General features: G+C 41.8%; 1 protein-coding gene across 3 annotated transcripts in view; it reads left to right on the top strand.

Annotated features, from left to right (window-relative positions):
- CAB39L (calcium binding protein 39 like) overlaps window positions 1–27512 on the top strand; it is a 162765-nt gene that overhangs the window by 84800 nt on the left and 50453 nt on the right. For all 3 annotated transcript variants that reach the window (XM_077484243.1, XM_077484244.1, XM_077484245.1), the window contains exon 5: window positions 26799–26967. In XM_077484243.1, coding sequence (XP_077340369.1) covers window positions 26799–26967 — 169 coding nt within the window. The remainder of the gene's footprint in view (window positions 1–26798; window positions 26968–27512) is intronic.

Below are 27512 nucleotides of genomic sequence, written 5' to 3'. Positions count from 1 at the left end.
ACTTTTATTGGTTAAAAAAGAAAGCCTTACTGAACAAACTGCATCATTAAGGCCAAGGAGCACACCAAACAGGTCAGGGAGAAGGTTGTAGAGACGTCTAACGTGGGGTTAGAGTATAAAAAAATCTCAAGCTTTGAACATCTCATGGAGCACTATTCATTTCATCATCCAAAAATGGGCAGAGTATGGCACAACTGCAAACCTACCAAGACATAGCCGTCCACCTAAACTGACAGACCAGGCAAGCAGAGCATTAATCAGAGCAGCAGCCAAGAGGATCATTGTAACACATGGCAGAGATCAACAGTTCAGATGGGAGAATCTGTCCACAGCTCAACTATTAGTTGTGCACTCCACAAATTTGGCCTTTATGGAAGTGTGGCAAGAAGAAAGCCATTGTTGAAAAAACGCATAAGTCCTGCTTACAGTTTGTAAGAAGCCATGTGAGGGACACAGCAAACATGAATGCAAAATGGTATGTGTGGCTGAAAACTAACAATGCACAACACCATCCTCACCGTGAAATATGGTGGTGGCAGCATCATGTTGTGGGGATGCTTTTTGTTCAGCTGGTCAGAGTTGATAGGAAGATGGATGGAGCTAAATGCAGGGCAATATTAGAAGAAAACCTGTTAGCGTCTGCAAAAGACTTGTCTTGCTAGAGGATGAACCTCAACGACCCTAAACATACAGCCAGAACTACAATGGAATGACTTAGGTCAAAGCATATTCATGTGTTAGAATGGCCCAGTCAAAGTCCAGACCTAAATCCAATTGAGAATCTGTGGCAAGATCTGTGGATCTCCATCCAATCTGACAGAGCTTGAGCTATTTTGCAAAGAAAAATGGGCAAAAATGTCACTCTCTAGCTGTGCTGGTTATCCAAAAAGACTTGCAGCTGTAATTGCAGTGAAAGGTGGTTCTACAAAGTATTGGCTCGGGGAAGGGGGGGGGGGGGGCTGAATACAAATGCACGACACACTTTTCACGTATTTATTTGTAAAAAAAATTGAAAACCATTTATCATTTTCCTTCCACTTCCCAATAAAATACATTTACGTTTTTTGATTGTAACATGACAAAATATGGAACATTTCAAGGGATATGAATATTTTTTCAAGGCACTGTGTGTGTGTGTATATATATATGTGTGTGTGTGTGTGTGTGTGTGTGTGTGTGTGTGTGTGTGTGTGTGTTTATATATATATATATATATATTTATTGCGGCAGAGCGTTGCCCTGCCAGGGTCTAGAAGGAGGATGTGCCCCAGAATTCTCAACCAGATGGGTTGAGGGGTTCCAGGGAGCATGTAACATGAAGAGGAAACTGGCCTTTCAGTTTCATCAGTGTTTTCTAAAGTCCGGTTTGGGACCTTGCGCTCAGTGATCTCAGTGAGAGATCCAGATGGGATGGAATCCCTAGTCCTGGGTCCTGATTTTGAGAACAGCCAGCATACTGATTGGTCAGGTGTGTGCTGGGCTTTTAGTAGTGACCTGACCATGGTTCTGGGCTCCACCCTGGCAGATAGGAAGTCTGAGTACCAGGAGTCAGGAGGGCTCCACGGGGGAGCCAGTGCAGCAAGAGGCTGTTAGCTGTGTGCACCAAGGTGGTCGGTGGAACAGTCTGTATGAGACAGACAAGGACCTGGGGGGTAAGGCCAGAGCAGCAGCGCTGCAAGTGAGAGCCAACTAGGCTGAATGTAGTTTTGTTGATGAAAAGGAATGCTGAAACCCCTATGAGGGAAACCTATCTTTGTTTGATGGACTTTCTTTTAATAAAAATGGGCAAACAAAGCCCTTAAAAAGATGAACCAATGAGTCAGTGAGTGGCGGTGTCCTTCAAGCTCTACATTTGATGCTAATCCTTTAATATTAATATATATATATATATATATAATTGTGTGTGTGTGTGTGTGTGTGTGTGTGTGTGTATATGTATGTATGTATGTATGTATATATATATATATATATATATGTATGTATATTATATAAAATATAGTTCTATTAGTTGTAGGAAAACCTTTACTGCCTCATGCATTAAAAAGATTCCACAGCTTAAGGCCCCCTTTCACATGATTGGACCAATACAAGTATGTATTTTAAATCAAATCTTTATTTTTATTTTTTGACAATAATGTGGTGTGGGCGGATTTCTGCCAGTCACTGGCTCTGTCACGTCCCTCCAGCCTGTGTCTTAGAAAAACAGGGAGGTGAACCCTCCATCAATCAAAATGCAATATCCCGCCCCCATTGTGTTTAGCTGGTTAGCGGGCATGGTGGAAGAAAATGGTCTGTCATTTACCGCTGTGTATACACCCACGTGTTTGCCTCTATAGTCACATGGGCTGCTCAGATGTGATGGGGAGGAAATGCTCACCATAGAAACTCACTTAAAACTGAGCACGTGCAGAGCTGCCAACACTGCTCTGCAAAATCCCTAGCTACATTGAGGACTTGGACAGAAGGGGAGACAGAGCAGCAAGATCAACCAGGTTTTTTGCCAAATACAGAAATCTAATCCCATAGTGACTGGGTGAGTAAGAACAGCATGTAATACACCATTTATTGATATTTTTTTTTTATGATGTGGGTTTAGTGACACTTTAAGTTACACACGCTAAACCTTCCCCGAATTTCTTATGTCCTTTTTATACATTGGTGCTAAAAACCTGAGCACATATTTTAGATGTGGCCTAGGAAGTGATTTCTACCGAAATAGTACTGTATAGCTACATCATAATGGTTTGTCCATCTTTGTGTTGGTCTGAATAATTTCCTTTAGTAGGTGTGGATGATTCCGTAGTAGTGAAGGACGTGCTGGTTGTGATGGTGCTACCAAGATTTCCAGCACAGGGCACAGCCAAGGTAATGAAGAACTGCAAATCCAAATCTGCAAAGGATTGTTATGAGAGGGGGGCTGAGTGAGATATTGTTTTCCTATAGAACCTACAATTTTTCTTTTATCGTTTGCTGTAGGTTGAAACGTTACAGGACATTTTAATTCAGCAAGGCACACCTGAAAAGCAAGCACAGTGTGCTTTTCAGTCTATAGGTTTATGACATTTGTTTTGTGTCTGTAGTTCTCTGAACTGCTTTACATAATCGGTCTCTTACTCCGTTTCACTCTTCCATTTACTCACATGTGGTAAATGCAGCCTGAAAGGTTGGAGGTGCAGAGATCATCATTGTCTGTCATAAATGGACCATAAAAGTGGTTTGTTCTATTTTTGGTACAGACAGCTCTGGGAAAATTGTCAATATGTTCTCATAGCACGTTTCTTAGGAAGATCAATGATCTCTCTGATTAGAACCATCCATGTAACAAACACTGCCAGAGGACAAGTACATCAATGAAAGGTCTACTGTAGGTCACAGGACACTGGCTTCTGTATCGCTTTCAGTCTTTTAATAGTATCTTTGTCTGTTGGAGCTGCTGTACAAAAGTCAACTGTTTTCTAGCTACAATATTTAAATGATCAATTGAAAATATTTTTGTCCAATACCAGACACTAAGCTTGCTTGTGAGGACTAAGGCCGGGTTCACACTAGTGTGATATTTAGGTGTGACTTGAAGCACACAAAATCGCATGACAAAGGAAATAACATTGATTTCAGTGGTGCCCATTCACATTAATGCAACACAACTGCGATGTGACTTTGGGGAGGTACTTGTGCTATTTTGGTGTGATGCAGCATGATTTTGTGTCCCATAAATTTCAATGGCGATGTACCAAAAGCATATGTACTCTACATGTGTTTTTTGGTGTATTTTGCCTGGAATTTGTGTTCGTTGTTAAGAAGACGGCACCCCCCAGCTTCATAACCAGTGACTCCCCTCTCCTGTCAGCTGGCAGATTCCTGGCTGACAGCAAAATGAAAAAAATAAGCCTGTCAATAAAAAATTTTTAAAAAAAGGTGCGAAGGCCAACCAAACTCCCCCACCCCCCCCCACACACAATCCATGCAAGACCCTTTGTTTCTAGTATAGATTTTAGTGAAGATATTTGCCTTAGTCAGGCATGTGAAGGGGTCCTGCGCGGCTCCAAAACGTTGCACTATCCTTGTGTTGTGATCGTGCAATAAATCACCCATTTGGGCGCTATTTGTGTCGTTTCATGGTGTGCTGGCAAATATCTTCACTTTGACTTGAACCAGTATCCAGCTAGCTGCAACACCAAGATCCGAGAGCACATCCAGAAATGTGTGCGATGGGAATATGAAGTACTAGTATAGATTTTAAAGACAACCCCACACCAAAAAAAAAATGACGTGAGGCCCCCTAAATTCAAACTAGACCCTTATCCGAGCATGTAGTCCAGGAAAGGGGAGGGATGCACTTGTGGCCCCCACCTTCTCAACCATACCAGACCACATGCCCTCAGCATAGGGGGGAGTACTTACCCATGTTGATTAGGGCAAGGGCCTTTTCCCCATAACCCTGGCCTATTGGTTGTGGGGGTGTGAGAGTGACTTATTGGAATCTAGAATCCCCCTTTAACAAGGGGGGCCCCCAAATTATTTTCCCTCATGTGAATGAGTATGGGGAACTTAATACCCTTACTCATTCACCAAATAAATGACAAAATGTAAAAAGAAAAAAAGTCTCTCAATGTAGATCCGTCAGTCACGTTGTCCAGCAATGTAAGTTCATGTCAGCCACTATGAACAGCAACTGCTGACCTGCAGAAAAGAAAACCCATTGCCCACCGGCACTCAACTGCACTGCGTGAAGCCCCTGAATGACAGCTCCACTTCCCCACCACTTAAAGTGGATGGGGTCAATTACGTCACAGGAGCGTGGCCACCCGGTGATGTCATTGACGAAATATGGATATGTCCATATTTGGTCAATGACGTCACTGGGTGGCCCAGCCCCCTATGACATGGGTTCAAGGTGCTTTGCCAGGGAAAAGGGCATGTGGCCTGATATGGTTCATGGATGGGGGGTGCACATGCTTGTTCCTCCCCTTTCCTGGTCTGCCTGGCTACATGCTTGGATAAGGGTCTGGTATGGAGTTTGGGGGAAACCTCACTCTATATTTTCTTTTATTTGTGATGTTGGGTCTACCATAAAATACCAGACTTCAAAGGCCTGGTACAAATTTTGAGGGGACCTCCATGCCATTTTTTTTTTTTCATTTCTACTGACAGGTTTATTTATTTACATTCCTTTGTCAGCTGGGAATCTCATTAGTTGTTGCATAGAATTAAAGAATAAGGCTCCATTCACACAGAAATGAAAAAGCTGCCAGAATGCTTTAAAGCTCGGGCAGATGTCCATTGTGCCCTGCGGTAGGGCGCAGTGTGGTTCGCGATTCAGTGCATCACCTGACTCCCTTTTTTTGTTTTGTATAAACTTTATGTGAAGTGTACATAACGTACAGAACGTTTCATTCACTGTGCTGCTGTACATTGCCATGCGTTTCGGATGCTGTGCGCTGCAATTAAATACATCAAGTCTGCATTGTATTGCAGCATGTTGCAGCGCAGCCCTAGGCTTCTTTGCCATGTGAATAGTTGTCTCCTGTGTGTCCTTGCGATGACAGACATTTCACAGTGCAGTAAAACATCTGTCCCCGCACATAGTGGGAATTAGCCCTAATTCCAGCCATGGCATATTTTTACATAGTAAGGCCGCGTACACACGCGGGGACTGTTCGCTCAACTTTGTCCGTCAAACAGTTTCAGCGGACAGTCCGCTCAAAATTAGCATGGACGGACTTGGCCACACACGACGAACGAACAGTCCGCTGAAACCGTGCGCGATGACGTGAACGGCACGTACGACGGGACTAGAAAACGACGTCCTATACACTGCAATGCAAACTTCGGCGTGTAAATCCTTTCTGAGCATGCGCGGAACTTAGTTTGACGAACAAGCCTACACACGAGGGGACTGTTCGCTGAAACAAAGTTTCAGCGGACAGTTTTTCGGAATTTCCGAAAAACTTTGTTCAGCAGACTGTCCGCCGAAACTGTCCGCTGAAAGCCCACACACGAGCGGACTGTCCGCCGAAACACTGTTCAGCGGACAAAGTTGAGCGAACAGTCCCCGCGTGTGTACGCGGCCTAACATTAATCCAGCTTGGACCAATGTATCTTTGTTTAATACCATACTTTACCACACTTTGGAAAGCACTGAAATAGACACCGCTACTTCAGTGATCTCCACTCATTTCTGGATCCCGAGCTGTGTGGCCGTCCTGATGCATTGTAAGTACAGGAGGTCCGCTGCTCAGTGCGGGCACCATTCAGAGAAACCTTTGCATTTTTTTTAATGAATGCAAAATGTTCTCAGATTGGACAAGGGGGATAGGTGGAGCAGTGACATCACACACTCCACTTTGTACTAATGCAAAGCATTCTCCGAATGGCACCTGTGTCTGTATTCACAATTTCACAATTTATCAGGCTGACCAGTAAGCACAGGATCGGGAAGCAAGTGGAGATCACTAGAATAGTGGTGTCTACTTCAGTGATTTCCAGCCTCCAGGGGCATCGGCCAAGCTGGACCAATATAACTACATATAAAATATACCTGAAATTAGTTTTTAAAAAAAAATGTCTATTCTGTATAAATAACCTTTCTAGTACTGAAACAGATAGTATGAAGAAGTAAAGTAGTGTGTTTTACTATGCTGGCCAGATATGCAGAAGTATTTTTTACAAACAAGAGCCTGTCTAATCTACCTTAGATTAGAATGTGATAGTATGACAGCTCAGTCATCTATAATCCACGCGGAATTCTCAGTTTAATGTTCCTGGCCGACTTGTGCTACTTAGAGAAGGACTGGCATGGCTTAAAGGGCATTGGAAATTTAGAAGATGTTTTGGTGTAGTTGCAATCCTAGGCTATTTGGTTGCTAAAGGTAATTCAGAGGCATTCAATAATTTAATCAAGTAACAGCATATCTCGGATGGTACTCAGGAACAGCTGCCTAAAATAGCCAACCTATCACATCTCTGTATTGGTGGCGAGCAGCAGAGTATAAGCCTCATTCTTTGTGAAACATCATTAATGAAAGTAGGTTTGTTAATATTTTATTGCTTTGTTAATCATTTATTACACTGGTTTCCACTCAACTTGTTGTGGAATTCCATCTTACAGGTGTTTGCCAGCTCAGCAAAGTATTCAGATCCATAGATGTCCCACTGAGCTTTAGGGTAGGACTGAGCCTCGAAATAGCACCCCTGACTCCAGTCTGATGGAAAATCAGTATTTGACTTTAAAATTGGCATCTGCTGAAATTATTACATGACCAGTTATATCCAGGGATTTAAAAGCTATATAATATAGTGTGTGTGTGTGTGTGTGTGTGTGTGTGTGTGTGTATATATATATATATATATATATATATATATATATATATATATATATATATATATATATATATATATATATATATATATATATATATATATAAAAAAAACTTCTGCCTTTACAACTAATTTGATTTAATACAACAATTAATTATGATACCAATGCTGTAACCACCCTTGAGATATATATATATTATATATATATATATTATATATAATCTCAAGGGTGGTTACAGCATTGGTATCATAATTAATTGTTGTATTAAATCAAATTAGTTGTAAAGGCAGAAGTTTTTTTTTTTATCTTAATGCATTCTTATTGGCTGAGACACAGCAGAGGCGCGATTGGCTCTCTTGGCTGTCGATCAAAGTCAATAAGCCAATCAGGAGAGGGAGAGGAGCCAGGGCCGAGCAACAGCTTCGGGTTTGAATTGACACACAAAGCTGCAGCTGGGCTCAGGTGCCCCATAGCAAGCTACTTGCTGTGGGGGCACCCGACAGATGGGAGGGGCCAGGAGCTCCGAAGAGGGATCTGAGAAGAGGAGGATCAGGGCTGCTCTGTGCAAATCCACTGTAACAGAGCAGGTAAGTATAACATGTTTTTTATATATATATATATATATATATATATATATATATATATATATATATATATATATATATATATATATATATATATATATAAAAAATAACAAACACAAGATTTTACAATCACTTTAATTTGAAATCCAGCCACTTAAGGTGAAATGGATAAGAACTACAAACTAGTTCGAGGTTATCTGCTGCTATTTCCAATTAAAAAGTATAAATGTGCATGCACATTAGAAGTAAACACTCTGAGACAAGTTCAGCTCAGCTACTTCTAACTTCTGATTTATTCGTGGGCGGTGTTGATATTTTATACAGAAAGATACGTCATTGCTATGTCAGTCTAATAGGTACATCTTATTGGTTAAAATACAAGAGAAATGGAGAAACTTGATGCTTGAAGTTTGGTTGAAGCTGGTTCTCTTATCTCAAATGCATTCTTCTAACGCGTGGGATGTAAGGTACAGGCGCCATTTTAAACTCCGAACAGAGAGCCAATCTGTATACTACGTAATAAGTAAGGAGCATAGGAACATGTATACACATAAGCAAATAGACATTTTCTGATTATCATTATGTACATTAGATTTCTTAACACAGGTACTTCTGCCCTTTTCAAATGATGAGCTGTATTGTGCATCTTTCTTTGTGCACTGGTCCAAATCAATTGGTGGAGGGGGATTATGGTGTGGGGTTGTTTTTCAGGGATTGGGCTTGGCCCCTTAGTTCCAGTGAAGGGAACGCTTAAGGCGTCGGCATACCAAGACATTTTGGGCAATTTCATGCTCCCAACTTTGTGGGAACAATTTGGTGATGGCCCCTTCCTGTTCCAACATAACAGTGCACAAAGTAAGGTCCATAAAGACATGGATGAACGAGTTTGGGGTGGAGGAACTTGACTGGCCTGTACATAGTCCCTGACTTCAACCTCATCTTTGGGATAAATTAGAGCGGAGACTGTGAGCCAGGCCTTCTTGTCCAACATCAGTGCCTGACCTCACAAATGCACTTCTGGAAGAATGGTCAAACATTCCCATAGACACACTCCTAAACCTTGTGGACAGCCTTCCCAGAAGAGTCAAAACTGTTATAGCTGCAAAGGGTGAACCAACCCAACTCAATATTGTACCCTACGAACTAAGACTGGGATGCCATTAAAGTTCATGTGCGTGGGAAGGCAGGCGTCCCAATACTTTTAACAACAACTTTAAAGTGATTACAAAGGAGATATATATATAATATATATATATATATAATATAGTATGTATGTGTGTCCTTTCAAATAATAGTAAACATTTTGGAATAATTATATAGATGAACACATGCTTTACATTACTATATTTATTGCACAGACATTCTAGTGTTGGCTGTCATGGGCTCTGTGCAGGCATATGCTGCCTGTTCAGATGGTGCAGAACAGTTGGTGACATCAGGGTCTGGAAGAGTATCAGCTCCAGCTGTCAGGAGTACAAAACATTTGACACTGTCAGAAGTGTCGGAGGTGATAGAAAATAGAGGTGGCCCTAATAAAATCAGAAGACCATGGCAGGAGGAGAGTGACTGCTTATTAAAGGGATTGTAAAGGTATTTATTTTATTTTTTTAAATAACAAACATGTTATACTTACCTCCACTGTGCAGCTTGTTTTGCACAGAGTAGCCCGGAACCTGCTCTTCTGGGGTCCATCAGCGGTACTTCTCACGTTCATGCGAGCTCCCTCGCATGGTGAGAAGCACCTGCGGGCGCGCTCCCGTGATACAGCTGGCAGCTATAGCCACTAGCTGTATCACACGGCCCCACCCCCCGGCGCACCGCGTCATTGGATGTGATTGACAGCAGCGCGAGCCAATGGCTGCGCTGCTTTCAATCCATCCGCTCCAGCCAATCAGCGGACAGGCTGAGTGGCAAAGAGGACGTCGGGGGCGAGTGCGGGACTTTCGAGGGGTCAGGTAAGTAAAACGGGGGGACTGGGGGCACCGGCACTGTCAGATGTTTTTTCACCTTAATGCATAGAATGCATTAAGGTGCAAAAACATTTACCTTTACAACCCCTTTAAGTCTTCAGCAATGTAGTGAGTAACTGTTTCAGGACCTCGTCAGCGCTGTTTGAGACCATGTCACCAAAATGAAGTTGTCCAAAGTTACCTCTGCCTGCATTGCCAAATCTTTATTGCTGCTAAATCTGCTGATAAATCAACAGTTTTGGGAGTGTTGATCTTTTGTGTCGCCTGCTGCAGGACTCTGTAGTAGAATGGAGGTCAGTAAAGTGCAGTGGTAGACACAGGAGAGCAGCACTCGGGTCTTGATTTCATAGCAGATTTCATAGCAGGATTTCTCTTCAGCAGTGTGGTGTTTAGCATTGTGAGAGCTAAGTAATTACTTAATATTTTTCTGAAATCTTTTTGGACAGTTTCATTTTCGTAAGAGTTTGACATACATACACAGTGGTGACAGTGGCACCTAATTATAAGGGTCCAGAGAACCTGTCCATGCAAATGAATTTTGCAATGGGAACAAAGACAGCCATAGTATAGGCGACTGAGCTGGCAGTGTGAAAGTGTTAAAGCACTCGGGCTTTTACATTGGGATTGCAGATGAGGCTTCTTTCAATCGCTTTACAGACGCTTTTTTTTTTAACGCTAAAGCGCCTGAAAAACGCCCCAGTGGGAAAGGGGTCTTAGACTGGGATGTCATTAAAGCTCATATGCATGTAAAGGCAGGTGTCCCAATAATATTGGTAATATAGTGTATATTCAGTAGCCACTTTATTAGGTTCACCTCTCCGAATACTGAGTGGGACCCACTTGGTCTTTAAAACAGCCCGAATTCTTTACAGAAAAGATTAAGCGATGTGCTGGAAAATGCTCTGTTGGTCAATGGTCATTCAATAGCACTCAACATGTCCTACCAAATTGTCAGTCATTTATGCAGTAAACCTCCCATTCCACTTTATCCCAAAGGTTTTGTGTTGTGTTTGCAAAATTCTGACATTACCATGTGAATATCACAGCAGAAAATGGGATTCATTGGATCAATAAATGTTTTTCCAATGTTCTGTCTTCCAGTTTTGGTGGATCCTTAGTTGTCATCTCTCCTCAGTCACAGAAGTGTTCCTGCTTTGCTGTGAATGGAATTGTCTTGAAGTGCCTGCTACCTTTCTTTATAACAGAGCCTGTAGACGTCACCTGCCGTTGCAATGATTTATATTCCTACAAATGAAGATTTGGCTTAACGTTTGGGAATTTTCCAGTGTGCAACATACATTGTGTCAGTCGCACAGGAAATCTAGCAGTGCTATGATATTTCCTGCTGTAATTTCCTGTAGCTAATAATTACATGTTATCTGCCTAACTGAGATTTCCATAACCTCGTTCTCAGAAACCAGCAAAAGAACTGTTTTTAGAAACACACAATTCATCAGCAAACTAGGGCATGCTGGCTCATCCTGGCACTGATATTTCCTGCTTACTTGAAATCTGATTTATTCAGGAGTACTTTCTGTGCTTGTTCTGTAGCTGACTTGAGCTTACTAAAACTGCCAAAAGCTTATCTAACAAGTTAAACTTTCTTCTTACTTATACTCTTATTTAACCCTTTTGCTGCCAGCCCATTTTTACCCTCAGGTGGCCAGACCATTTTTGCAATTTTTCCTTTGCTCTTTTATTTTTCACTTACAGCTTTAAAAGTTTGTAAAAGACCCCCCCCCCAAACCATATATTTTCTGAAAGCACATGACCTGTAGAATAAAAAGAAGATGCTACTGATTTCTAAGGTCCCACGATATTTGCGCAAATATTTATCAAAACCAATATTATTTTGCAAAAAATCTGCTAAAATCATGATTATCAGATAAATACACAGCACATTTTACAAAATTCCCACTAAATATAAAAAAAACTTAACCTGTATTAACTTAATAAATAACACATTTTTGTAATTTTTATATTGTGTTTTTTTGCAAAATGTTGAAAATCGACCGTATGCAAAAAATTTAAATATCCAAATTACTCCAACAATCTGAAGGTTTTCATTTTTCCCTTACAGCTTTCAGAATTTGTGAAAGACCCCCAAAAACTATATATTTTCTGAAAGCATATGATCGCTAGAATAAAAAGGTGCTACTGATTGATTTTTTTTTTTTTTTTTTTTTTTAGACCCCGCGTTATTTGCGCAAATGTTTATCAAACTAATATATTTGCATAAAATACACTAAAACCATTATTAGCAGATAAAAACACAGTTCATTTGACAAAATTAACCTGCATGGAGTTAATAAATAACAACAAAAATTACAATTTTTACATTATATCTTTTTGCAAAATGATGAAAATCTGAACGTACCCAAAAATTTCTCTAAAAATCTGGAGGTTTTAATTTTTCACTTACAGCTTTCAGAATTTGTAAAACGCCCCCCAAACCATACATTTTCTGAAAGCACATGGCCAGTAGAATAAAAAGAAGGTGCTACTAATTTTTAAGGCAGCGCGATATTTGCGCAAATGTTTATTAAATCAATATTTTCGCTAAAAATACACTAAAATCATTAATGGTGTACATAAACACAACATAAAATTCCTGATAGATTGCTGTCGAAGCATTGTTCACATGTGGCATACTAAACTGTACGCCCATGGGGAGCCATGTTTACCCACACAGGGATGCACAGGTGTTCCATGCATCCCTGTACAGGCAGTCCCATTTATGTCAATTGGGATGCAACGGCTTCACAGGCATAGCTGCCGTTCCCAATCTGACATCCGTGTGGATACATCACCCCAAACCATACAGTGTGAGCTTGGGGACATGCATGCGGACCTACATGGATGAAAAATTGGAAGCAATGGCTCTGTTCATGCTGGATCCCAAATGACATCAATGGGATGGCCTGCACAGAGAAACACGGAACACTTGTGCGTCCCTGTAACGGGACGCTGTGTATGCCCTGTGTGAACAAGGCCTTAGGCCCCTTTCACACAAACAGACCAATCGGGTCTGCCTGTCCTTTTTTCAGGCGGGGCCCAATTGGACCACTCATTGTTCTCTATGGAGAGGCCGATGTAAATGGACATGTGTCCGTTTACACCCGCCTGCACCGATCCAGTCCAGTCCGCAAAAAACATGTTGATTCCATTCCCCATCCATCTAGCAGATCGGATTGGGTGGAAATGGACAGATGGTCCGTTTCCATCCGACCACCCCATAGAGAACAGCAGCTGTGTCTGTGTTCGCTCTGCATCAGCAGAGTGGACACGGACCTGTCATCCGCGGTGGATCTGCTTGACAGAGTCTGCTCCATGTGAAAGGGGGTCTTATCGGGAGGGGCCAGTCCATTAGGGGCGCAGGGGCGTTTTGTATGATTTTTTTTTTCCAAGCCAAATGATTAGAGCCTGAAGCTCTAATTGGCTTGAAAAAGGTTGGACTCCGGACGCAGAGCATTACACCCCAAACCCACCCACTTGTGACAATAGCGTATTAATATTCGCCATTTTCTGGCTTTTCCTCCTGGCCAATCAGGACAGATCGGGTTGGCCAAGAAGAGTGGGGGGGGCTGTCACCATGAAGGGGTGAGTGCGGGCGGACCTGGGGGGGTCTGACTATGTTTTTCTTTTTTTTACTTTTTAATTTTTTTCAGATTTGTTTTGGGGGGGGGTCTTTGGTGAGATATCAGAGGTCTAAATAGACCCCCATATCTCTTTTTTTTTTTTTTTGAGACAGAGGTAGGGACTGGAGATAGTCCCTTTCTCTGTAGCACTTTACATGAATGGATGGAATCTATACAGATTCCATTCATTCATAAAATGACAGTCTGATACATTGTAACACTCAGCTGTTAGCCGATATAGCAGCGATCGCTGCCTATATCCATTGTATGGGGGGGGTTGGTATACCAAGCCCCCGCAAACCACAACTTCATCACCACTCCCACGGCTACAAGCCCCCCCCCCCTCCCCGCCGTGGGAGATCTGTGCAGGGAGAAGCTGCAGGTGGCGGGAGGGAAGGAGAGATGCCACTTGAAGCGGCCAGAGTCTGCTGAACAATTCTGATACAAGCTTATGATCATTAAAGTGACCATAAGCTTATAGGAAAGGGAGATATGAGGTCCGGTCCTGGCAGTGAAAGGGTTAAAGATTATATCATTGAAATGCATTAATGCAGTTCTGAAATTGATACATTAATAAAAAAAAAAAAAATGTCATGCAAGCAGTACAAGTACCTAAATTTGACCAGGTATCAGACTCTTGGAGTTCCTCTACAGCAGGGCTGAAGTGTGCAAGGAAGAAGCAGTACAAAGAGCATGGTGATAGAAAGAGAGATCAGAGCCTGGGTGCATGGTCCCCAATGCAGACATTGTGTGTGGGGGGGGCTGTGCACCCGTATGGCTTTCAAATTGGCAGCTTTAGCATCCCAATTGACAAGAATGGGACTGCCTACATGGAGATGCATAGAACACCTGTGCATCCCCATATGGGCACAAACGTCCTTTGCACAGGTGAAAATAATATATAAAATGGTGCCACACAGCATTAGATAAAAATAAAGAATTACTAAACGTATATAATGCTACAAATCATGTATCCAAAACAGAAAAATCAACTATGTCCACATTAATTCTAAAATGAAGTACTTCAATTATCAATGTGTGTGTCCATTATTATTTTTTCCACTTGGGCCATAAATAGTGCTACTTTCTGCCAGGTTTTTGTGAATCACTGCAACTTATATTGTGCAAAACTCATCACCAACATTCCAATAATCTCACCTTGTGGTTTGACCCAATAAAAATCAGGTCTCATGCATTTTCCCTTTAAACAGGATACGATATGCCAGAAGTGTTGTTCCCCTCCTCTGTATTCAGATGTCCTCAATCCACCTCCATCCACAGGAATCCTTCAGTGGTTATTTATAGTAAGCTCAAAAAAGGATATTCACAGTGCTCCCCATATATTTAAGATTGTTGTCAAGAGAAGGTGCCCTTTCTGCAAAGAAAAATTAAGCAAAGCTTGGACTAAATACCTTTTATGCAGATTGCATCTCAGATTTAGCCAGGGAGGAGTCTCCTTCCATTTGTGGCGATCTGGTTACAACCATTAAGGATGAGCTCCGCACCACCTTTCAAGCCTTTAGGTAAAACCTAAGAGAAGAACCAGGTCCCTTAGGGGAACCTAGGGCTCTGCAGCCATCTTTAGAATCCCAAGGGGATTCCCTAATACTGGCAGGGAGTTCGATCTCCCAGGACAATTCCCAAGAACTTGTTTCCCTCGCTCCAGATGGAACAGATTCAGAGGAGAAAGAAAATGAAACAGATGCTGCCGCTAAGTACAAGATGTCACTAGAAGAGGTTGAAAGGCTTCTGAAAGTAATCCATGCTACCTTGGGGATAGAGGAGGAAAAGAAGGAGCTCTCTCTGCATGTCCGCATGTATGCAGGTTTGGGAGACTCAAAAGCCCATACTTTTCCGTTTCTTTCAATAATCACAGACATGATTAAAAAAAAATGGATGGAACCAGAGAAGAAGCCATTTTTTTTTTTTTTGGGCTCACATGAGAAGATTCCCATTTGAGAAAAATCCTAACTCTCTCTGGAACAAGGTTCCAAAACTGTATTGTGCTTTCTCACAGGTCTCAAGATCAACTTACATCACCTCTTGAAGATATGGGCACACTAAAGGAGCCCATGGATAAGAGGATGGACCTGCTTCTTAAAAGAGCCTGGCAATCAGCGATGAACAATCTGAAGCCAGCAATGGCAACATGTGTTGCTAGGAATTTAGAACACTGGGACATCTCCTGACTTGTGCCTGTCCTCAACTTTATTCTGGAGAACTTGACAGAGCCTTGCCACCCATAGTTGTTTGCTTCAGTTGCACTACCAAACACTGAAATGCTCCAGGAAAGCTTTTTTTCATGCAGAGCTAATCAAAGTGACCACATCTGATCACAGTTGAAATTCAAATGGCTTTGTGTGCCATTGAGAAGGTGATTAGCTACACCTAACTGAGTTTATAGGTCATTTTTAGAAGGAAGGTAATCCTTTTTACAAATCGGTGATTCTGTTTTTGAATTTTTTTTGACATGTTGATTTTATATCGATCGCTTGGATGTTATAAGTTGCACTGCGTAAATGCAGCTGACTAAAATAAAAACTGTGAGAGTCTTCATTTCCGGCTTCATAGCAACAAAATTTAATTTTTTTTTTTTTTTTTAAAAGGGGGTGAATTTTTTTTTTTTTTTCTCTACCCACTGTATCTCTATTTTGTTAGTTGGCGAGGGGGTTTCTTTAAGGTAAACATTGAATATTAACACCTTTTATTATCTTTAAGGCACATGACCCACAAGCTCACCTATGATATTCCCTTCTTAATGTGATCTCATTCATGCAGCTCTGGTTGCTGGATTTAATGTTTTCAATCATAGCTGTCCAAGATTTAGACAATAAAGGTTCTTTGTACTTTCCCTTTTGTAACTGTAACTGTTTGTTAGAGTACTGGCGAAAGCTTCCTTATGAAGTGTTGTAAGGACAATGTGTAACTCCGAAGATAGAATACATTGTACCTATTTATTTCATGGTTGTAAGTGAAATAAAATCAACATGCAATGGGGCAGCCACTCACATAAAACCTGAACAGGACCTGGAAGATTGCGACTATCGCTGTAGTAGTACCATCTACAACAGTGATTTTCAACTTCCCCAGTGGCCCAACAAGTATTAGGCCAGCCATAGACGGTTCAAATCTCAGCTGGTTCAGCAAGAACTGGCCAACATTCAAACCGTGTGTGGGCCGGCTGAATGTATCAAGTTGATCGATCGCCTGCCGTATATACTTCTGATTATCATTAGTGGCTTCTCTAGCTGCTAGTAGTAATCATTGGCTTCCCCCACCTGCCCTCTCTCCCCCCACCAGGAGAACACATTGTCTATGTTGATGGGGGACTCATGTGGATTTCTTTCCTGCAACCTGTTCCAGCGATTTTGGATGGCAAAGCCCATTTTTAGCCGATGCAGATCTAGATTGAGTGCGCCCACAGCGTTGGTAAAAAGTAGCTGCCTTTCCTGTCCGGAGGTGATCGTCCGGGGGGGGTCAAGCCAATTTGGAATTGGATTGGGGGCTTGTTCAAGAAAATAAAAAAAAAGCAGGGAGTTGCTCAGGATCTGAGAGGATGTACATCTCTGTTCCTCGTGTCACTTGGATGCTAAAAGGGTGTCCCCAAGTATAAGTAGCCCCAGTCTGGCAGGTCAGGTCAAGTAGAGGGTGTTCCGGGATAAGTCTGGGAAGAGATAGTGGACCTTGGAGCCATGCCTTATGCATAATCTCTTCTTTTAGGGTATAATAATGAACCCGGCAAAGAGCATCTTTAGGTGATTGGTCCGATTTATCTCTGCCTCCTCCAACACGGTGTGCTCTGTCCAGTTCGATGGGTGAAGCAGCATCCCCGCCTGTTTGAAAATGACAATCACTGTAGATTTTAAGTCAGTGCTTATCATTGCTTCTGAGATGCCCTTCAACCGTATGTTGTCCCTACGATTTTGGTTTTCACAGTCTTTAATGCGTAGTTGCTGTTGGCAAAGGCATAAAAAGTGTGCAGAGGATGCAGATTCCAACGCCAAAAGGCATGCAGCATGATCCTCTTGTGTAAGGGCTAGCACAGATACAGCAGATTCAAAGGCTGTTACTTTTTTCATTATTGCATCCAATTCTGTGTGCAAAGGGAATTCCATATTTGTAGCCCATAGTCCAAAATCTGCACAAAAGCAAATATTAGTGCAGCAGTCACACAGCCTGAGGTTCCCCCAGGTATGTGAGACAATGTTGCAGCTTGGTCATCCCCTGTCAGCTTAGGGGACAGAGGTAGATTCAATAGTTATATTTATTGCTGATAGTATAGGCTGCTCCAAAGTGTCAGCATGAATCACACTAGCTATATCTGTTTCTCCAGCCCTATCAGCCTTCTTGACCCTCCCATCCTTGTCAGCTGGTTTGTCAGGCTTCTCAGGATGGGATCCGAACGCCGTGCTTGGATCAGTAGAGGTGGCGGCATCACGAGTAGAAGAGGTAGACAAAGTCTTACTTGGTGCCTTCTTGTCCTTATTGATGCAGGGTTCTCGTGAAGCCTGAAAATCCATCCAAAGAAGGTATCACTGAACGGGTCCCCTCTGAGGTTCAGCGTTATCAGCAGTGTGAGGGTTTTGAGCTGACATGGAGATTGCTGGCATAGACAGGCAGTCTGCATGTCAGAGAGACACAGCACTCAGCGGCAGCGTGCTCAGCTGTTCATCATTGGTTTCTTTAAAGAATTTAAAAATAATAAAATAATAAATAAAAAATAAAAAAAGTTAAGTTACACGTTAAACACCGGGAACCCCATGAAAAATGATTTAGCTATTCTTTTATAAAAAAATAAAAATGCAGATAGTTCACAAATTCAATAGAATATCTGGTCATGATGGGCCTTATTCTGGAAACGGAGACCAGTATAGCAGTAAAGACCTGACAGGGTTTCTAATTGCTCCCCACTCTCCTTACTTACACTTAAATCTTCATCGTATGTATTTGCATGTGGCACACAGGGAATCATTGTTAACCATCCGGATCAGTAGGCAGGAGAGGAAGTACAAAGCTTTTCATCAAAGTTTGTGGGATGGTGAAGACCATCGGTGGCTGTAGACGGTTCCACCACTGTCTATAGGACATTACAGTTCTTCCCAAATGCCATGCACTGTGTACTTGTGTCAGTGGTGGTATAAGTATCAAAGTTGGCTTTGCTACCACTACAGAGCAGATGAACTGTTATCTGTGGGGTGGACTGAGATTTTCTGGGTAAAATAATATGCTACAGTCTCTAAACAAATACATCATCTGTTAGAATTGTACTCCTATACTCCGAGTTATAGGTGTGCATTGTTGCCTTTCAAATTGTAACAATGAAATTCTGTTTTTTGTCTTTGTGATGGTTACAGAATGATCGGTATAGATACAGAAGGGCCCACGCAGATTAGTGCAGGTTTGATCAAATCTCAATACCAGGTAGCCAAAGTGTATGTATATGCACACATGAGAAAATGTATGTACATGCACAGTTGTTGGTGTCCTGAATTTTATCATTTTAATTTTATAATGGCTTGTATATATTGTATGACGCACTGCCTGGCAAGTTTATGGACGATGTGTATATGTAACCTAGGAATCTCACATACACATGAGGTGATGTGAAGGGGTTTCAAGGTTGGTGGCTAATGCGGGGAAAATCCTTTTTGCATTTTCAGAATTTTCATAAGTTTGAAAGAAAGCTTTTTAGAGATTTGATTGAGATAAAACTTCTAGTCCTAGGACCACGTCATAACTGACACTAGACATCATTATTAGTCTCCGTTCTCCACCAGCCTTTACAAGGCTGATGCAAGCTGACTGCTGTTCAGGGCTCTCTGCTGTGGAAAACTGCTGTTGAGTGAAAAGGCTGACTGCTGATGGAACACTAAAAAGGTGCAAGTGCTGCATGTTTGTTTCTGGGGAAACCTGATGGGCAGAAACTGACATGAATTTAGGTAGTAGCTTGGACAAGCAGATGTTTTGCTTTTTTTTATGCCATGGACTAAATGTACAACACCCTCCTGCACTGAACTATGTTTTTTGAGGCCTTGCTGAATAAAAGTGCAGCACAAACCTGCTTTTCCTGAGAGTCCCTGTCTTGCGCATGGTTTACTGCTGCCAATAGCTGGTGAGCCTGTCCTCCTCACAACTTTTTCTTCTCCCAATTGTAACTGTTTTTTTCTAACTGAATGTCAATAGAAGCACATGGTCCCTGGCTTCAAAGGAAGTTCTGCTGGTCTGTGGATTGGACTGAATGGCCCCAGATTTCAACATGAAGTTGTCCACTTAGGATCGCTAAAAACAGATATTTTCTGATTAAAAATGATTGCAAATAAGACATACAGGGGTTTGCAGAAAGTGATTTGTAAAGGTTTGTTTGTTTAAATAACAAACATGTTATAATTACCTGCTCTGTATGCGTGTTTTGCACAGAGCAGCCCCGATTCTCCTCTTCTGGGGTGCCCCGGCAGCACTCCTGGCCCCTCTGCTTTATCAGGTGCCCCCACCGGCGTGGGCGCACTCACAAGTCCCGCTCCTGCATCCATTGACACAGACAGCAGGACTCAGCCCCGCCCCCTGCTCTCTTGTCACTGGATTTGTTTGACAGCAGCGGGAGGCAATGGCTCCTGCTGATATAAATCTATCCAATGAAGACAGACAGCGACTGGAGTAGCTAAGCTTGTGCTCGTCGCATAGAATGCATTAAAGTGAAATACCGTGGGGGTTTACAACCCCTTTAAGGCTTTCATACTTGAGCTGAGATCTGCATTTTTCAGTGCTAGAAAAAATGCAGGTCTCCACAAGGGCACAAATTTTCTACATGTCCTGTTCACACATGAATACAGCCTTCCAGTAAGCTGTGATGCAAGGCAGAAATCCGCAAACATGTTTGCATTTTTCTGTCCTGCACTACAGCTCATTCACAACTGTCTCTGCATTTCTACATGCCACAGCTGAGATAAGCTTAGAAATAATTGAAATGTCACATTGATGTTTCAGTAAAATTAAAAAAACTTAATCCATGCTCTGCACCTTAAAAGTGCAAGGCATCACTGGCCAGAATGCCTGTGAGAACTGACTTCTGCACGGTGAAACATGGTGTTTTACAATGCAGGAAGTGTGAACCAGCCCTTTTAAAAGTCTTCAGCTGGCAAGCTGTACACAAAAACCATTGCTGTGACTAACTCTTGTAGAGCACAGGGGAGCTATGTATAGCCAATAACGCAGTAAAGCACTGGCTATTATTATTGGTTGCCAGGCAACAGTGTCACAAAGATGAGCAACTGAAATATTTGGAAAGTAAGATATATTTATTTCCATGTGCAGAATGGGGGGAAAAAAAGAAGTAAAAGAACAAGTAAAACACGTGCCCTTGGACTGCTACGTATCAAAGTAGTACTTAAGACACGTATTTCCTCTAAAGACCAATTCCTCCCAAAATAGATTCCCTATTGAAAGTGAAGTGTGACAGAATTCACCTCTGGTAGTTTTATCTCTTATTTTTTTGCCCATTCCCTGAAAACCATTGTGACAGAACACAGCAATAGCTGTAACAGTCTGGGTTTAGCTATAATCCTCACTATGCAGGTTAGAAAATGAAACCTTTCAGTAGCTGACTGAACGGGAATACTAAGGCCTTATCCACATGGGCATACTTAAGTGTATCTACACTGGTTATATATATATAATATATAATATGTGCAAAAGAAATTAATCAATTAATGACATAATGACATTTATACATCATCAAATAGTGCAACATTAATTATAAAGAGAATTAATTTCCCCCTTTAAACAGCATAAATTAAACATTAGTCCATCTCCAAAAAGATTTCTATATGATTCCTCGTGATCTTCACCGTGATAGGACACACTTCACCAGCGAAAAAAGTGTCCCCAAAAGAAGATAGAAAAGATTCTTCCACCACCAAAATTACTGCCTCTTACCAGCTCCTTTGATCCTTTATCCTTTAGATTTAATTAAATCTAAAAAAAAGCAAATGAGCGGTGTAATTATTTGTGCGGAGCGCCCTGAAGGATGCATCCTCCATGCGGTCTATATCCTCCATGCAGTCTAATATTGAAGCCAGTGGCGAGTAATGCAGCGTACACATGTAGTGGACTATCCGGCAGACTTAGCCTGGCGGACTTCCCGCCGGACTTTCCGAACGAGCTACTTGCCCACACACGGCACTTTTTCAGCGGACTAATATGGCGTACTAAGTCCGCCGGACTATCCGCCGTACTTTTGAAATGAACGGACTTGCCCACACACGCGGAGAAAAGTTTGCTCATTTTGAGCGCGTCTCCAGGTAGCCGTGGCCAGTGAAGGAAGCTTCGCTGGCCCCATCACCTGGTATGGACTTAAAGGGGAATCCCTACGCTGAAAAATCGGCGTGGGGTTCCCCTCCCAGGTCCACTTCAGACCCTTATCCGAGCACGCTACCCGGCCAGCCGTGTGCCCTCAACATGGGGGGTGCCTTGGCGAAGGGTGGGGCCACGCGGCCCCCCCACCCCAAAGCACCTTGTCCCCATGTTGATGAGGACAAGGGCCTCTTCCCGACAACCCTGGCCGTTGGTTGTCGGGGTCTGCGGGCGGGGGGCTTATCGGAATCCGGGAGCCCTCGGATACCGGCCCCCCACCCTATGTGAATATGGGGTACAATGTACCCCTACCTATTCACCTGTGAAAAAAAGTTTAAAAAAAACACAACACACAAGGGTTAAAATAGTTTATTGCACAGCTCCGGGGTCTTCTTCCGTCTTCGGGGGGTCTTCTCGCCGGACTCCTCCGCTATCTTCTGCTAGCTCTTTTACTAGCGGAGGAGCCCGGCTTTCTTCTTCGCCTTCTTCTTCTTCGCCTCCTTCACTGGTCCCGGCTACCTGGAGCCGCTCTCAAAATGAGCGGACTTTCCTCCGTGTGTGTGGGGGCGAGTCCGTTCATTTCAAAAGTACGGCGGATAGTCTGGCGGACTTAGTCCGCTGCAAAAGTGCCGTGTGTGGGCAGGTAGCTCGTTTGGAAAGTCCGGCGGACAGTCCGGCGGTTTGTCCGCCAGACTAAGTCCACCGGATAGTCTGCTACGTGTGTACGCGGCATAAGAGGCAGTCATTTTGGTGGTGGAAGAATCTTTTCTATCTTCTTTTGGGGACACTTTTTTCGCTGGTGAAGTGTGTCCTATCACAGTGACGATCGGAGGTGGACTAATGTTTACTAATTGTTTGATTTATGCTGTTTAAAGGGGGAAATTAATTCACTTTATAATTAATGTTGCACTATTTCATGATGTATAAATGTCATTAATGGATTAATTTCTTTCGCACTTATATATATTCAACCAGTGTAGGTTTGGAAAAGTGTTTGTATTATTGTGGGTATCTCGCAATTTTAGTTGCAGCTTTGCATACATTCAATAATTCTTTTCACGTGTTTCAATTTTTATTAATTTAGCATTGTATGATCATTTATTTGAGACAGCGCTGTATTATACACCTTTTTTTTAAACTTAAGTGTATGCCTCTGCGAGGGCTGTATTTGTCCACACTAGATGCATAGGTGTTCCATGCATTTGCGTGTCGGCAATTCCATTCATGTCATGTAGGTGCAGTCCCAAGCTCACATTGTTTGCATTCAGGGACACGCACCCACGCAGGTGTCAAACTGGGAGCAGCGACAAGAATGAGACTGCCATGCAGATGCATGAAATAACTATTCATAAGTATGCTTAAAGTGGTTCTAAAGCCTTAAGGTTTTTCACCTTAATGCATTCTACGCATTAAGGTGAAAAACCTTCTGTGCTGCCAATGGCTCCCATTGCTGTCAAGCAAATGGAGTGGGGGGTGGGGCCAGGCCCTGCTGTCTGTGTCTATGGACTTCCGTTGCTGTCAATCAAATGCTGTGACATGGGAGTGGGGGCTGGGGCCGACGCAGCAGCAGGACTCTGGACTGAGCACACACGGGTGCCCCCATAGAAATTAGCTTTCCATGGGGGCACCTGCTGAATAGGAGGGGCCTGGCGCACCAGCGGGAGACCCCAGATGAGGAGGAGCTGGGCTGCTCTGTGCAAAACTATTGCACAGAGCAGGCAAGTATAGACATATATTTATTATTTTAATAAAAAAAACATAAGGTTTACAACCACTTTAATTGTGCTCATGTGAACTAGGCCTTATTTTTACTATGCTTCAGATCTTAAAAACCTCTAGAAATTTTTTCCTAACCGGCTTGGGATAGTAAGAGGAAAACCTAAGTTATTTAATATGGCTCATCACGGATTTATACCTACGATTCTGGTGCACAAGGAAATGTTGCTTTTCTCAGAGCACCACTCCACAGTTTTCTTTACACTAGTCCTTGTACCTGAGCTCCAGTGGCTTGTTCAATAATATAGTATTAATATTTATATTATTAGTTTAATTGTTGTATTTGATACAAGACATCACTAGCAAATATCACCACTGTTTGAAAAAGTTGCCCCTAGGATACAAAATCTGTCAAATGCATGGTGTTCACTGCCACACTCTTGCCCAGATAGCAAGCTATTGCTAGACTTGCCAAGCTTCACAATTGTAGCATTGCATGACTCCAGATCAACTTTCTTTGCAAACATTCTGCAAGTTCTGGTTCAGTAGTAATAGTCATCCCACCACAGGGGTCACTGTGACTTGCAGAGCTCTGGCTATAGACTCACCACTGCAACTTTGCTCTTGCTAGAGGCTTGCCATGCAAATTTGCTACAAATTGGAAAAGTGTCAACTAGAACTTGTGCTTCAAGTGCTCTGCAAGTGTACAACTTGCCAGTGAAAATGTGCAGCAAGTTAACAGACTTAGAATTCAACACTGCCACAAATTTGTGGCAAGTTATCCTTGCTGTCTCGGTGGCTATTGAAAACCTTCACTTTTGGGCCAATGAGGATCAGTGGATGACCCATGGATCTCTCTGTATATTGACCTTTCTGCCATAAACGGCAATGCTGGGCTGCCAGAAGATAGACATGTAAGTCCCATTTTTGAAACGTGCAATGCTGAAACCTCTATTAGGATGCTGCACCACTGTTTGTTTGATAACATACAGAACTTTCTTTTTTTTTTTATGTCTATGCCAGCCTTTTTTACCCCTGAGGACCCTTGAAAGAAATTTTAGGTCTTTGAGGAACCCTTGCTAAAACCAATTTATTAAGGGTCAGTGGGAAAAAATAACCCTTTACCATAATGGTCAGAACACCACCCTTACAGATGGCTAAAAACCTAATTGGTCTACTACACTGACTCGGCCAAGCGGCATGGGCCCTGGAACTTTGCAGGCACCTTCAAATGGGGGCCGCTCAACCACAGCTCAAGGTACACTTCACAACCTCTGGAGAACCCTGGTTGCGAATGGCCGGTCTATGCTATTGATTTGCCAATACACTTCATTGACCTCTACAAGAAGTGCATTCTAATATGAAGCATAAATATGAAGATCGCTTGTTTTAGTGTGATCTGTGGCCAACAACAATAAGCCATTTGAAGTTACTGAGCTACATATTTTGCATGCTACACGGTTAAAGGTTTCGATTTGCATTTGATCCAGTAACTTGTGTTTATTGTATGGTTACTTCCTGCTTATATTTTCCTACAAGGCCTCATGGCGCCTACTTCTGGTAGTTAAAGCGCCCAATGTGAGACTATTTACGGAGTGATAATTAGAGCCCTGCTGTTTAATCTTTTTCTTTTATCTTGATAGTTTTATATTTGTTTGGTGGCTCTCACTACTCCTCGTTGTAAATGTTGTAATTTCAAAACTTCAATAAAAATAGAATTTATTAAAAAAAAAAAATTCTATTTGCATACCACAATTTATGAATACCAACCTCATACAGTTGGACCATGCCTATGGGGGACCATGTTATTACAGTTTCTGGTCTGACTACTCTTGTGGATAAGCTGCATGCCAGACATTTTTTCTTTCTATGCTATTCTGAGAAAAGGCAGATATCCCACATTTTTGAAGACTAAATCAGACTGAAGTTTTAAAGTTACGTATTGCTAACTAACCACCATTGATCATATATATATATATATATATATATATATATATATATATATATATATATATATATATATATATATATATATAATATATTATTATTATTTTTTTTTTTTTTTATTATGGGATGTTCTGACGACATTCTCTGTCTTGTATATAAACTCAGGACTCAAGATATCAACCATATCCACCTTCAGTTTGATAGATTTCACATTTCATGTATGCGTACTTTATGTGAAGAGAATTCACACACATATATATATAATTCATCTTTGTTAGAGCAGAGGCATCCTTATTGAGATGAGTATATGAAAATTTGCAGAAAAATCCCCTGTAATTTGTGAGTAATTACCTTTTATGGAAAGCTTATATGTACTATTCATGAACTATATAAGAGATATTGGAAGCTTGGCAATTTCTTCTTTTAAAGTTTAAGTTCCCCTTTTGTAAAAAAAAAAAAAAAAAAAAAAAAAGGAAAAAAATCAAGAAGATACAGGTTAAAAAAGTTTATTATGTTTATACAATTAAGTCTGCAGAGCATTGCACCCGCGATCAGTGGATGTCAGGCTCCTGCAGACACGGTTGAGAACTTCCTGGTCGTATTTCCGGAAGGGCAAACAGTTACTCAGATGCAGGAACAGACTGTGAAATACCACGATACTGATCTGCACCCTGGTAGTTCATTGAGTACTACAAGCTGTCTGCCACAGTGAGAGACTGGACTTGTAGTTCTCTCATTCACAAATTCCTGTAGCAGTGAGGGCTCCGTTTTTGAAATGTCACTGCAGATGTGGGAAGAGGAACCCCTACTGTCACAGTTAGGGGTAAGAGTGAGGATGCTAAACATGTTAGATATTACACCCTATTTACAGATATAAGGTGTTCAGAACATGAAATTCACCTTTTAAGTGCTTTCTCACAGTGGTATGCTGGTCATATAGGAACTTCCAGCAAATCAGCTGGACCGATCTGTATGTGTCTGAAGTCATGAGGATGAATTTCTCTGACAGTACAGTTATCAATATTATTAAATGTGCTATTGGCACTGTTAACTCCAAACTAAAACCTCCAGCACGCAGCTGTTTGTAGGAGAGATGATGCAAGTGTTTGCCTTTACAGAAAGCAAATCTAAAACCTACAGTATGCCGTGACTTCTTTGTGTTTTTACCTTGAAAAATATTTAGAAACGTTAGTAAAGGTGCTTTATGTACCAATAGCTTCAGCCCACTGATCTTCTGTATTGTGATTGTCTAAATTTTGTGCATGCTTTCTTCTAGGTATGAGTCTCCTCAAGTGGCATTGCATTGTGGGATAATGCTACGAGAATGTGTCCGTCATGAGCCGCTTGCCAAAACTGTCCTTTACTCTGAGCAGTTTGAGGACTTCTTTAAATATGTGGAAATGTCAACATTCGACATAGCTTCCGATGCCTTTGCTACATTTAAGGTAAATTATTTAAAGCTCTGTTCTGTGTTTACGTAGTTTTAAAATAGAACTCCTGGCAAGTTTATTTTTCTTCAATCTGTGTCATCGCAAGGCGAGATTTCTCAAGCCGTACTCTGACAGACACCAAGAGAAGGAAAATTATTAACACATTGGTGTGCTTCTCAGAATTGTAGCCTGCAAGTAGTATAAAATGAACATAACTATCTAAACAGCATAATATATTTTATTTACCTTTTTTTCCGAGAATATTTGGAAATGCACACTCTGTATGGTGAACAACACCAATAGTTTGACTGATGTAGCCAAGGTGGACAGATATGGTCAGAATTGGTCTATGTATGCGTAAACCCTTGTGCCACATTGCCTCCCACTACCTCATTTACTCACACTGGCAACACAATTGGCAAATTCCTGCCATGTTACCAGCATTTTTGGAGTCCATCCTGTTCCTTGCCATCCAATGTCTTTGCCTTCTATGGTTGATCCCAAATGGAAGTAAAAAGGAGGTTTCTCCTGTAGCCTGACCAATTTACTGTCCTGAAGCC

Source organism: Lithobates pipiens, unplaced genomic scaffold, assembly GCF_037356315.1.
Source record: "Lithobates pipiens isolate NorthernLeopardFrog02 unplaced genomic scaffold, aLitPip1_a1.2 Scaffold_16, whole genome shotgun sequence".
Classification (NCBI taxonomy): Eukaryota; Metazoa; Chordata; class Amphibia; order Anura; family Ranidae; genus Lithobates; species Lithobates pipiens.
Note: the sequence above shows the minus strand (reverse complement) of the source record. Positions and strands in the feature narration are given on the sequence as shown.